This window comes from Pundamilia nyererei, unplaced genomic scaffold (assembly GCF_000239375.1).
Source record: "Pundamilia nyererei isolate P.nyererei 1_Seehausen unplaced genomic scaffold, PunNye1.0 scaffold00013, whole genome shotgun sequence".
Lineage (NCBI taxonomy): Eukaryota > Metazoa > Chordata > Actinopteri > Cichliformes > Cichlidae > Pundamilia > Pundamilia nyererei.
The window spans coordinates 6,555,409-6,569,782 of NW_005187414.1; the positions used below are offsets into that span (position 1 = coordinate 6,555,409).

Below are 14,374 nucleotides of genomic sequence, written 5' to 3' on the forward strand. Positions count from 1 at the left end.
AGTAGATAGAAAAGCTATAATTTGAAACCATGTTGTGAGGGACTTTAACAAATCTGGGCAAATTTCACCTCCACATATTAACAGCTGACCCATACATTCATCCATTTTCTAAATCAATTATGATATTAAAAGTGATGGGAGCTGGAGCATATTATAGTGTACACTGAGAAGGAGGCACAAGGTAGAGTCTGGCCAGGTTGCTAGTCTATGAAATTGTTAATGCATGTTGACAAATGCATTCGCACTCACGTTCACACCAACAGGCAATTTAGAGCTTTCAGTCTATCGAAATTGCATGTCTTTGGACTGTGGGAGCAAACAAGGGCACGGAGGAAATTCCTGCAGACATGAGGAAAACCTTCAAACTGCACACAGATGAGAGATAATAAACTGCATGGAAGATTTTAATACTTCTCAAGGGGAAAATGCTATCAGAAAGAATCAGGATTCAAATTAAAGTCTCAGCCCTCTGTTAAAGTAGGGATAGGCAACATGTTTTGAAAACCATAAAAACCTTTCAGGATATTGTAATTCAAGCTCTGTGTCTTTTTTTTAGTCAATCACAAGTCCTTGGAGGTACATTGTGGTGAAACAATAATTATCTGACTTTGAACTGGAAAAGCTAGGCTTGAACTCCAGATAAAGCACTGATAAATCCATCAGATTTAATATATAAAAAACAATGATAGTGATGCTAAGCAGTGAGTCCCAAATTTTGGCTGTGGAAAGTGGTACACAATGATCCATCCTGGGTGAATAAACAATAAGGGAGCTTGGTGGAAATGGGCCTTGGGTGAAGAAGTGAAAACTCACTTAGGACCAATAATAATTTGAGTTGCTGAGAAAGCTCATTACCTTGATAATTATTCTGTGCTTGCCTGAGCAAATGTGTAGGTGTGTGTGTGTGTGTGTGTGTGCATGTGTATTAATCAAGATAGTAAGTGTTATCTGTCTCAGAGCTACTCAAATGTGCCAGACAGATTTTTATCAAACGCATTCGTACACACAAACGACACGCAGTTATGAATGAACGCTTTAACATAGCAACAGCAACTTTTTATTTAACAGTCATCATAGAAATGTTTGACCAGTAATAAATGTAAAGAAATATAAAGTTTTGCAAACATTTTTTGAGAGAGTTGCTTATGTGCTTACACTCTTACTGGACAGTCTTGAGCCTTATGAATAACAAATCTGAATTTTTAAATTGGGTAGCTACAGCTTGACAGGCAGCACGCTGACAAGCTCAGAGGCTCCATTTTCTCTAGTGTTCAAAGGGTCGAGCATGGCAGAAACTCTGCTGAGGCTATTTGACTGCAGCATGAATCAGCAGGAAACCCTTACGGTTTACACCAGGCCATTCCTCAACAAAAGGATCCACACAAAGAAGGAAAGCTCCATGCACCAACAGAGGCTCTGTCTTGTCTTTCTGAACAGTCACAATCAGCTGAATGACCACCAGAAACTGTTCCATCTGCTTTTCTGTTGTGTGTTAGGCTGATATTCAAATTTCTCATGCAAGCAATGTGAAAAAATAAAGGACAACTTGTTTTACAACTAATTAAGACTAAAGATTAAGATTTTAAGTGAAATAAACAATCAAGAAAAGTATGTCATGCCAAATTCCTAAAATACTAAATAGCTGTTAATAATAATCAGTGTTAGATTTTCATATTCTTTACTGATAATGTAGAGTATGGTTGTCTTTAAAGTAAAATTTTAAATGTCTCAGTGTTGCAAGATCTATATTAAATGATTATTTTTAATTTAACGTGAAGATTTAGTTATGTGCACAGGCATATTTCAACTTTTTTTTTTTAAATAAAAGCAATTACAGTCTGGTTGTTAAGTCCAGCATCATTATCCATTTCCGTATTGAAATGTTCCTCAACTTCCAAAAGCAAACAGAGTTGCCATTGACCATTAAAGCAGCAGTCTAAATTCTTTCAAGTCCAATAATGATCAGTGTCTTTTGCAGCTGATATTGCAATAAATCTCGAGGCATGAAAATCAGGATTCATAGAGCCAAGACGATAGCACCAAGTTAGCTGGCTAGTTAACATCTTTTTGCCACTTGTCTTTCTTCCCACATCCAGCCGGTCACAAGCAAAATAAAGATGTAAAACTAAGTTTTGAAGGGTTACTGAAGTTAGTTAAGCTGATCGAAAATTATTCGCTAGCTTCAGAGCTAGCGAATATTAAAACCATCCAACACTTTGTTTCCACCACTGTGTTACATCCCCACGAAGAGGTCTTGGGTTGTGAGTGTGGGGACCCGAAACAAATGGGTCCAGAATGGAATGAAAAGGAAACCAGACAGAGGTGTTCAGTATATAATATAGTTTTATTACAAATAATTTGAACTGACAGAGACGGCAAAGCCGTTTTACCAATAACACTAGAAAAAGAAAAAGCTCGCAAGAACAAAGGACACAACAACCAAACAGGCACTTCCGGGGGCCCACAAGCCCACCCTATCACTAGCAGCAGCAAGTTCCACTACTGCTGCTTCTGCTGCTGTTGAGGCCCACAAGTCCACACTACTCACATGAAGCAGCTACTCTCCCCACTGCTCCCACAACTCCACGCCACAGGCAGGACAATCACACAGTAGGACCTCTTTCGACATCTAGAACACAATGAAGAAACACCAGAAAAATCACCACCATCACACAGTTCTTCCCCAGCCTATATAATCTCAGAGAGGTGATTGCTGACTGGGCCCAGGTGGTAAACTAGGCCAATGAACACCAGCTGTAGCCTGGGGAGAGAGAAGAGTGAGAAAGACAAAGGGGTGGAGCAAAGGAGGAGGAGGCTGAGAGAGAACGCCACACCCACACAAGGGGAGGTCCTGGTAGGGCCTTAACCCACTGAAAAAAAGTCACAATTTCAAGTTACTGATAGATTTTCTTGAAATTTTGAGTTACAGGCTTCCATGCAATACAGGTGCGACTTAATACAGAAATTATATTTATTATTTCAGTACTAAACAAGTGCTTAGCTGTTGAGGCTAAAGCTAGCTGCGAGTTAGCATAGCAAAATCTTTGAAACAGGAGAAATTTTTCTCAAACAAAATCATCTACATCTACAATTTTAGTAACACATTATCTCTTTTTTATTTGATTTTAAAAATATAATATTTTAGTGATTAAAGGATGGCTAACTGTACATAATCAAATAATCTAAGTTGCTAAAAAAAACTGCCTTTTTTTTCTTTTTCTTTTTTTACATTTTTTTAAATATAGATTAACTAAACAAGAGGTAACATGTTGATTATCTATCTGATAATTGTAGAGCTAAGCTTATTGGGTTGCATAAAGATTTACATCAATCTTCTCATCTAATGCACGATGCAATACATACATGCAATGTATGTATGTTATTATCTTAGTAATAGACATATAAAAGCTATCTGCCATAATGAGGGCTTGTTTTGGGAATAAAGATGCCTGACTGTATGTGGTACTTGCTGTAAAATGTTATTTAGACTTGTTTTCTGCAGGTTTAAGGTAAATTCACAGCTACGTTTGGTCTATGCAGTGACAGCCAAAACTCTGCATTGTACTTGAAGTTATGAAATCTCACAGAATAAATAGGAATGTATGCTGCTGATCAAGGCAGGGAAGTATCATTTTATGAGCTCTGCAACATCAAAGTAAAAGAAATATCATGGCTCCCTCGCTTCAAAAGTCCAGGCTTTTTGCCTCTGTGTGAGGAAAGCAACCACCTGCTGGCAGCTCCTCAGCTCAGGAATCTGTGGAGCTATCCTAGATAATTTAGGAGTTAAGCGTATTCTCAAGGCATAAATATATATCGCTGCATAAGTCTTAGTCTTGCACCTAAAAATAGATAGGAAATTTGCATTGCAGAATTTTTACTTGAAGCCGTTTCATGCTTACAATCCTGATTAGCAGGAATAGAAGCAACAGAGATGGTGGTTCTGGTTCAAAATGTACTGCTGAGACCTCTGTAGGTGGAGTAGATTTAAAGGCATGAATCATCTGTTGTGGGATGTTCCCACTTGATAACCACGGTGACATACGCTTTCTCTAATTGCTTTTGTTTTTTTGTGCAGTTGATTTTATAGGAGGGTTTGACTCGTATGGCTACCAGGGGCCTCAGAAGACCTCCCACCTTCAACTACAACCCATGTACATGTAAGTATGGGGACACCCTGTCTCTTTTGCAGATGCCTGGCTAAAATGCTTTGAGGTTAATTTTATCATATGTTGTACCAACAACATCAGTGCCATGGTCATTCCTCACTTTTTTAAACCCCGAAAAGCTCTCACCCTCTAAAATTCAACTCCAACAGTCTGTTTAGGGGCTCATTTTCATCTGGGTTTGATATCATGCACTCTGCAGAGGTGGATATAGGCACGTTCTTGCTCTATCAGCATAAGGGCTTATCATTTACCAGCTCAAGGTCTCATCAGTTATCACCATTGTGGTGCTTTTATCACTCCCCTCACAAATAAAGGTGAGCCATGTAGTGAAAACCACTACACTGTTTTTGATAATTAGCTCTTAACCATCTTTTCCACTCTGACTGGAACGAGCACCTACCAGAGTATTATTTTTGTCTCATGGAGTGGCCTTTGTTGTTGTTGCAAGGTTTTTCTTTTGCGTATTTGCAGGATAGATCCTAGTTTATATGGTAATTTCCCTAGACTCAAACTGTGGATTTCAGTTTCATCAAAATCCTCGGCTGCTCTTAGGCGGCGAAGCCAATAGGAGATCACAAGACGAGTCCAGGCTCAGACAACCGTGCATCAATCTCACTGTCTCGGTTTGTTGTGGGGAAGGCGCCGAGCGAACGCAGGAAAGAGGTCCACCAGTGTAACAAACAGCGAGGAAAAGTAATGGTGATTCCACTGATGTGCAGCGGGCAGGTTATCAATAACAGTTTTTATTAGAAAAGAGCCAGAGCAAATTAGAGAGAGAGAGAGAGAGAGATGGGTGAGAGGCTAGTAGATGAAGAGAAAGAAAAAGAGAGAGGAGTGGCTAAAAAGAGAAACACAGAGTGATGGATGAAACATAGGACTAAACAAAGAAGAAAGGCAATAAAGGACCATTCTGTAGTTTTATATCTCCCCTGTGGAAGCCATAACACGGGTCATAAATCATCAAAAAACCCTCCACACACACACACACACCTCCCCACCCAAGATAATTGCTGGAAACACAAACACACATAAACATACACACGAGAGCTGAAGCATGAGTACACACAGACTCATACGCAGAAACATCCAGACAGTAGTTGTGCTTGTACACATATGGACACACAAACGTACTTTACAGTATATGCACACATACTGACACAAACATCATCAATATGCTATCATTGTTCTCCAGCTGTTGTCCCTTCAGTTTGGTGTTTATTGGCTCTGGCCAGAGGGACCAATAAAAAAGCATCAGCTGTACCATCCCAAAGGAAAAACACACAAACACACACCTACACACACACACGCACAACAGTCACCCCTCCAGCCTTCTGTAGAAACGTCTTTCTTTTTACAAAGAAAAAAATGACTTTTGTTGTTTTATGATAGAAAAAAATATACAGAGCTGAAACTCTTGGAGTGAATTTATTATACATTTTATTTATTCCTCATCTTTTTGTCTCACGCTAATTAGGGGTGGAAATTGATAAGAATTTAGCAATTCTGATTCCATTATCAATAACACTTATCTATTTGATTCCTTATCCATTCTCTTATTGATTTTCAGTGGGTTCTCATTGGCTCTGCCATTGCTAAGCAGCATATTAAAGACATTACATTCATGCAAATTGATTGCAGTGCTATGTGGTCAAATGTTTGTGCATGCTGGAGGTATTGCAGTACGATACTTAATAACTCCTAGAAAAAAATAATTTGTTACATTGCTTTTTACTCTGTAAAATGACCTGAAACACATTGTCTCAAAGTCTCTTTAGGCTACAGCCCCATACATCAACACAAACCCCTGTCCTAATGAGAACACACATACGATCTTTCTCTTAGTATTTGGTTATGAACACAAAACTGACAGCGCTAAGCAAAGATGAAAACCAGCACAAAGACATTTTGAGAAGTCTGACTGCTCATCAGGTTGCTACGTGTTGAAGTTCAGGGTCTGACAGCTGAGCTGGGGTTAGTATTCACTTATCAGCTTTAACATCATTCTGGGTTCTTGGCTAGCTTAATGTTAGCATGTTCTCTGCACAGGTGCTTGCAAAGAGGCAAAGTTGTGTTAGCAGTGTAATGCATCTTCTTTCTGTTCTCGATGCAGTTTGCACTTCATTTGCTCCGGCTCTTTTTATCATGCTCTCATACGTTTCTGTAATAGAAATAAAAGTAGTGTCCATATCCACGCTGCAGACTTTGACGCTAATTTGCTCCTCTGACACGCAAACTGAAATCAGCCGACTGTAGAACGAGTACAAGTGGAACCAATAAGTGGAATCGAGGCAAGCAGACTAACAATTGGGAACCAGTTGTTTACAAGAACCAGTTCTTGGTTCCCATTCCTAACGCAGCTGACCTCGATTGCATTGTGGCATAGTTTTGAATGATAGGCTGTATCGCCAAGAATCATCTGATTTCAAAGTGCTTTATTTTGACAGCATTCACTTGTAATATTTAAAACACGTCCTGTTAGAAAGAGGGGATTCAATTTTTACGTGGTTGCTGGTAGGTAGCATAAGACCAGCAGTGACTGCTGTGAGTACAGTGCGCTGTATTGCCAAAAGTATTTGGGTTGAGGTCAGGACTCTGTGCAGGCCAGTCAAGTTCTTCCACTCCAAACTGGCTCATCCATGTCTTTATGGACCTTGCTTTGCACTTGTGAGCAACTATGTTGGAACAGGAAGGGGTTGTCCCCAAACTGCTCCCACAAAGTTGGGAGAATGAAATTGTCCAAGAGTCTTGGGATGCTGAAGCATTAAGAGTTTCTTTCACTGGAACTAAGGGGCCGAACCTGACTCATGAACAACAAACACCATTATCACCGCTCCATTCAATTTTACACTTGCCACAATGCAGTCAGACAAGCACTGTTGTCCTGGCAACTGCCAAACCCAGACTCATCATGGGATTGCCAGACAGAGAAGTGTGAGTCGAGACTCCAGAGAACACATCTCTAATGCTCTAGAGTCCAGTGGTGGCATACTTTAAACCACTACATCCGACGCTTTGTAATATTTGTTATCCTTAGAATGAGAAATTACAAGTCTTGAGCCATCCACCATTTCTTTATGTTTTGCTAGAAAAATAGGGAAAACTTGGAGTGATTTACTGAATTGTGTGCAAACATACATGAGTTTGTACAATTCTAGCAACCTTGGTATAACCTTATTTTTAAACATTGCCTGATTTCGCTCAGGCAATCTTTCTTGTATTTTTTTTAAAATTAGTCTTCAGGAATAACTCTTGAAGGCGTGGTTCACCATCATATATCGTCACTGCACAGCAGCAAGATCCTAAGTTTGAATTCGTCAGCTGTCTAGGGCTGTTCTGTGTGGAGTTTGCATGTTCCCCACGAGTTGGTCCTAGCACACCAGCTTCCTCTCATAGCCCCACATGCAGAGGGTTAGATTCATTGGTCATTCTAAATTGACAGGGTACACATGTCAGTGTGAATGGATGTCTGTCTCTCTGTGTTAGCCCTGCAATAGATTGGCGACCTGTAAAGAGTGTAACCTGTAACGCCCTAAAAGTGGAAGAAGATGGATGGATTGAAAACACTGCACAGTGTGCTAAAATATGATAAGTTTTCAGCTAAAGACTAGAAACTGAAGAAATGGGAACAAATAATGTGTTTTGGTAACAAAGTGCCTCAAGATGCATTTTAAAATGGTTTCTTAGCTAAGTTGTCTGTTATGTGTAGATACACCACTGGTTTATCACTTGAGTGAGGGGAGGTTTTTTTGTACTTGAATGTTTCAAGGGTCAGTGTTAAAGGGCCTAACAGAAGAAAAACACTTCTCTGAAAATGGTCAGGTAAAAGAAATGGGCTGATACGAAATAGTGAAAAAGCAGCCACTGCCCAAAGAAAAACTTTTTTCAGAAAAATCTGGAGAGCTGTTGCTCAAGAGCGCTCTAAAAAAAAAAAAAAGACAAGAACAGATGGCTCAAGACTTTTTCAAAGTACAGGTTACACGGCTACCAAATCTTAGTCTTACTCTTACAGTTAGACATCACTGCATTAAAGATGATGTAATATGATTGCATTAATGTCAGATGATTGTTTTGGCAACAAAAAGGGGGTGTGGGGTATCACAGAGCCAGTGTACCCTTGAGAGTGTCAGGCTCTCTCTCGAGTGTTATCTTTCACAAAACACATGGGACAAGTGCTTATGATGTTCTCATCCAGCAACATTATCATGAGTAAATGACTAAGTCAGGGAGCGTACTGAACACAATGTACTGCTTAGCATTTCAGCATAAACCTCTTAACCTTCAGTGTTCTCATTTTTACGGAAGATTTCACAGAGCGCATGACCGTGTCACATACACTTTATGTTTTCATGCCTTATCGCACCTTAAAAATAACTACTTACCAGTTAGAATAGAAATAAAATCATTGGCATTGTTTTGGGTTTTCTTCATCTTCTCTGTTTTTTTCCCCCACAGGTCAAAATAAGCCCAGAAGCGACTCCAAGAGTGCTGCCTTACCAACGATTCCTGCTTAAAATCCTGTTTTTATTACTCCCAACTGTCTTTTAATAAACAACAGAGACACAGACAAGTAGACAGGGAACAGATGACTCTCTGCGATTCAGCTCACAAATCTCCCCAAACACTTGGTCAGATGGCTTCCCACTAGCCTGTTTTTCAGTGGAGTTCCTGATGAAACATTGGCCTCATGTGGCTCAGCATGGTAACTGCAGGACGTTTTTGATTCCTTCCTCAGACCCGGTCAGTAGCCAGTGACTTGCTTCTCCCTTGTGCTGCTGGGCGTCTGCTTTACGAGGGAAACCGAAGGGATGCAAAGAGGCCACGCTCGACGGTCGACGGTCACGTGTTCCTGCGAGCTTCCAATGAGAACTCGTTCAATTTTCTGCTGTCAAAAGAGAAAAAAAAACATGTTTCAGGAGCGCTGGTTAAGTGTGTTGGTATCTAACAGCTCTTGCGCCTCACCAAAGAGTTTAAAAACCATCCCCGTGCACACAACAGAGCCTGTTTAACCTTCTCTGGAACTTTTTGCTCTTTGTGCCTGACTGATTAACACTTGGAAAAGTCCAGCGAAGAATCTCCGAACATGACTACCGATTAAGGAATGTTAAACACCTTTTTTTCCTAAAGTTTTTTTTATTTTGTTTTAGTTATTTATTTATTTATTTTTGGTTTTTGGTGAATTTCAGGATCTGGTTTTCTAACGGTGATGGCCAAGACGGCAGGAGGACACATTTTACTCTGGCAAAAAAATGTTGAATGTTATCCAACAGCGTTGATTTTACCGTCCTCTCATCTGTGCATGCGTACAGGAAGCAGACGCATTCACAGACAGGCGTTGAGTAATGTACATGTGAACGCATGCATGCATGCACACACACACACACACACACACACAAACTTAGGACAAATCTTAGCACTTCACTTTTTTTTTGTTTTACTGCTAATGTGAATCTTAATGTTTACAATTGAAAGACTGAACACTTGACTGACGCAGCAGGTAGAGATGACCCACACTTCTTAGCTGCAGCATCCCAAAGGTCGGGGTGTTTTCAGCCATACAAGGAAAAAAAAACAGCTGTGTCTCTTGCTGTATAAATATTTCGTCTTCCACCCAAGACACATACAGAGATGGTAACAAAGACAGAAAATGTCACAGGAGAGCGACAGGTTCCCATCCGTCTCAGTCCTTGTGTAGACTACCCCATATCTGTCACCGAACAATCGATTCTCTTTTTCTTAATTAGACTCTTTTTTTTTTTAAAGAAAGAATGGCAAATCACCCTTTTTTGCAATATCCAGCTCTTTTTAATAATAATTCAAAAGCAGCCAAAATCTTCTGCAGGCAACACTTTATATAAATGACAATCACAGTCAGAGCAGCCTGTCGTGTCGTGAATTGGCATTTTTCTGTCAGTTCAGGGAGCTGGATGTTAGAGAAGGAAACCTTCCCGAAAGATGGTGGTCACCGTCACTGGAGAACAGGGAAGCCTTTAAATGATATTCTTTGATGCATTATTTGATGTTTCGCCTTTGTGGTGAATGATAAAAGATTGAAAGGAACAAATGGGGAAAGCAAGGTTTGCCGTATCCTTGCACACCCTCGCCAGCAGCCTGATGAGGACAAAAAAACAGAGAAAGACATTTAGCAGTTCTCCTCTTTCACTTCATTGCTCCACTTTTAATGCTTAAAGTGCCAACTGTACCATCACATAGACCTCTGTAGACCTCGGTTTCAGAGAGCCGCAGACTGGGACCAATAATAGTAGGTCTCAAGTTTACTTTGCAGGGTTTCCATGAAAGAAAACTGATAAAAGAAATCACAAATTAAAATTATATTGGCATTCCAGATAGCCAGCAGTTTTTTTTTATTTTATGTTTTATTTTTATTCAACTGACTCCTCCTGGAAATGTGACTGATGTTGCATTTGTATTGTAATCACTGGACCAAATGTTTTGAGGCCGCCTTCTTTTACTGAGAAACTCTTTTTTTTTTTCTGGTGGGAAAAACACTGGCTTCTCACAAAAGAAGGATGGACAAGGTCAGACTGTTTTCCTCAACAAAATTCGTCTCAAAATCCACCTTAAGCACCCCCTCGGCCAGTATCTTCAGCAGTATATCCGTTTTGTAATGAAACTCCAGGCGTTTCAAATCGCTGCCCTGTGGGGCTCCGCCGACGGTCGCTCCGGAGGACAGAAACAGCATTTTGTGTGTTTGCATGAGGTGTTTCCCAAACTGTTGCATATTTAATCTCATGCTGCGTGTGACTAACTAGCTACTTAAAAATGGGAACTGTTTGGTTTGTCGAATGCTCCTCAAAAGCTCCTCCAAGAGTCCTAAATGTGAACTTTGTGGGGTTTTTTCTATAAATAACACAGTCTGAAATGTCTGCTGAGTAAAGGGAGAAAAATAGCTACTACGATGTAAAACTATGAAATGTAACTTTGACCTTCTAGACGTTTTTTATTCACATGTGGCTGTGTTTACTGTTTTTTCTAGTTGACTAATACTGTATGATGTTGTGTATAAGTGGGACTACTATGTTTTACTTCTTCTAACTGTATAGTATATTTGAAATCAGAGCGGGAAAGAGGACAAGGCGGAGGGAGAGTATTAGTTGCACTATAGGCTGTAATTGTTTAATTAACTGGTCTGTTAGGCCTTAAAATTCACTTTCAATTCAACACATCATTAAATTAACTAATATTCATTTGTATTTGAACTGTCAACCAAACACGTGCACATGTGGCTTTCTGACAGCTTGGTTTGTTTTGCACAGTTCAAATTGGGAAACTGTGAAATGTTCCATTATTGTGAAGCTTAATTGAAAGAGCTGGTCAGTCGCAGCATTATGAAATGACTTTATTTGAACTGAAAGTGGATTTTATTTGTTAATAAATTTGTCTTTGACCACGCTGTGTAATCAGTAATCTAGAAAGTCCTAATTTGGTACACTTAACAAGCGAGAAAGGATTTCAGAAATATAATGTGACCCGTGTGTGTGTGTGTGTGTGTGTGTGTGTGTGTGTGTGTGTGTGTGTGTGTGTGTGTGTGTGTGTGAGAGACCACATGTGGGACTGTGTACTGCAGTGCATTGTTTTCTATGTCATGGTGAACTATGCAGACTTGAACCCCGAACCTAACAAAAAGACAATTAAAAAAACACACGCTCTGCTCTAAAGCGAGGTGCCAATTTAAGCTGAAGGAAGAGCTTGTTAAAGGTGAAAAAACAGCAATAACAACAGTAATAATACATTTTTAAAGTAAAAAGGAAGACAGCAGCCACACTGTTTGTTATTTATCTTGAGAGCTGGTTGAGCCCATTTAGACTTTGGAACAGTCAATAGAGCTTTTGTGTGATAAAAGGAAAAAAGAATTTGTAGGAGAAGAATTGAGCCAAGCCATTATTGTGTTGATCAGTGTAAATAAACATTCAATCAAGCCAGTGTAAAACTCTTGACACTGCAATAAAAAAGCTCCAAGATACTCTGTGTGGTATGAGATACCAGATAGCTGAGTTCTCTTAGATAATTGATTTAGGTGGAAATTTGCGCTTTAATTTAACAAAGCATACATTCTGGAGGGAAATTGGTTTGTTGAAACAGATAATCTTCTGTTAGACGAGTGTTTGAAAATGCAATAAGACATGATCATCTTATATTTAGCAACTATTTTCACAGTACATCGTTACGGAAATGTGCCACTTACTGAAAGTGGGAGCAGAGACGTCCAGTCTTTTCTCTGTGGCTCTGGGTTGATTTGTTGAAGTTCACCACTGACTAGAATGTACCATGTATGTATGTTAGCGCCTTCTCTTCATATGATGGGTTTCCCACAGGTGACTGACTGTACATAAACTAGACAGCTGGGATTAAAGTAGAGTGTGGAGAAGGAACGTCTGTACTGTGTCCTCTATTCTTTGATTCCTTTTAGACATTAGCTCAGATTATTCATCCCAGCTATATTATGCATGTAAATTAGTTTAGCATTTACAGACCGGGCTATTTCTGTGGACTTCAGGGTTTCTTATCAAGTATACGCTCACACTTTGCTGGGACTGGGTTGGACCCAATTTAGCCTTTGGCACTGCCTTCGTTTGTTGTAGCACGGCTTCAACAAGGTGCTAGAAAGTTTTGCTTCATATTGACATGCAAGCATCACACAGTTGCTCCAGATTTATCAGCTGCACATCCAGGATGTCAACCTCCCGTTCCACCACATCCCAAAGGTGCTCTATTGGATTGAGATCTGGTGACTGTGGAGGCCATTGGAGTACACATCGTCATGTTCAAGAAACCAGTTTGAGATTAGCTGAACTTTGTGACATGGTGTGTTATCCTGCTGGAAGCAGCCATGAGAAGATGGGTGCACTATAGTCATAAAGGTACAGACATGGTCAGCAACAGTGCTCGGGTAGGCCGTGGCCTTTAAATGATGCTCAGTTGGTACTAAGTATGTTGGAAAATATCCTTCACAACATTACGCCACCAACAACAATCTGAACCATTAACACAAGGTAGGGTGGATTTATTATTTATTAATAGACAAATGACATTTGTCTATTGTATGAATTTGGCGAGCCAGTGTGAACTGTAGTATTAGTATTCTATTCATAGCTGGCCCAGTTTGGTCTTCTGCTGCTTCAAGGTTCAGTGTGTTGCTCATTCAGAGATGCTCTTCTGCTTACCCCGATTATAATGATTGATAATTAGGTTATTTTTGCCTTCATGTGAGCTCATAGCAGTCTGTCCATTCTCCTAAGACCTTTGGCATCAAGAAGACATTTTCACCCAGAGACCTTTTGCTTACTTGATAGTTTATCTTTTTCCAACCATTATCTGTAAACCCTAGCAATGCTTATGTCGGAAAACTGCAGCTGATCAGCAGATTCTGAAATATTCAGTGCACCCTGTCATCAACAACTACGCCTGTTTAACTCCCACATGCAGTCAAAACTGGGAAGCTGTTGTTCCTGTTCCAAAAAACTACAACAGTCATTTCAACATATCAATGTTAAAGGAAGGAATGACACATCTACCCACTTATATGGGAAAACATTCCCAGAGTGAGCAAGGCCAGTTAATTGTAAGGCTGAAGAAATGCTGAAGAATGCAAGTAGTTGAACTATTTTATACCCTGCACACTAGTTACTTTTTGACCTGTTTTGTGTAAAACAGCACCTTCCTGATTGGGTTTGAGGCCTTATGTAATAAACGCGCACTTGTAAAGATTTTTTTTCCTCTCTGAACATTGTTGGCATTCTCCATTAAAACCAATTGGGCACAACCAGAACAAGAAAACTAATTAGTGTGTGGCCCCAGCCCTGTGGCATTAATGAGAAGTTGTAACAAAGCTAACAACCCATTTTACAGGTACCCTACTTAGATTCATTTGAAAGTTCTACTGCAGTAAAAATGTGTCCATTCAAACTGCTTTCATTCTTCACTTTTCCTGATGAAATTAAACCAGAGCTGGATTTTTATAAAGAGGAGAACTGTGAGTGTGATGCAACAAAGAGTAAGTGGTCTACAACAAGTGCTATTGCTCGATTCTTTCTTCTCTGAGTTGTTATAATGATTTGCACAGCAGTACAAAGTGATGTATTCAGTTTCTCGTAAACGAAGCTGACAAAGATTCAGTATCTTGCTCAAGGACATTGCCACAGCAGATACACAGCAATCTGAAGTTTTTTGTTCTCCTTCAATAAAATTTC

General features: G+C 39.8%; 1 protein-coding gene across 1 annotated transcript in view; it reads left to right on the top strand.

The window, feature by feature from the left end:
* Positions 1 to 4,161, top strand: part of nkain2 (sodium/potassium transporting ATPase interacting 2) — a 92,932-nt gene extending 88,771 nt beyond the window's left edge. Inside the window, exon 5 of the mRNA XM_005725078.2 lies at positions 4,076 to 4,161. Within this exon, the coding sequence (XP_005725135.1) occupies positions 4,076 to 4,161 (86 nt within the window). The remainder of the gene's footprint in view (positions 1 to 4,075) is intronic.
* Positions 4,162 to 14,374: the final 10,213 nt, after the last annotated feature.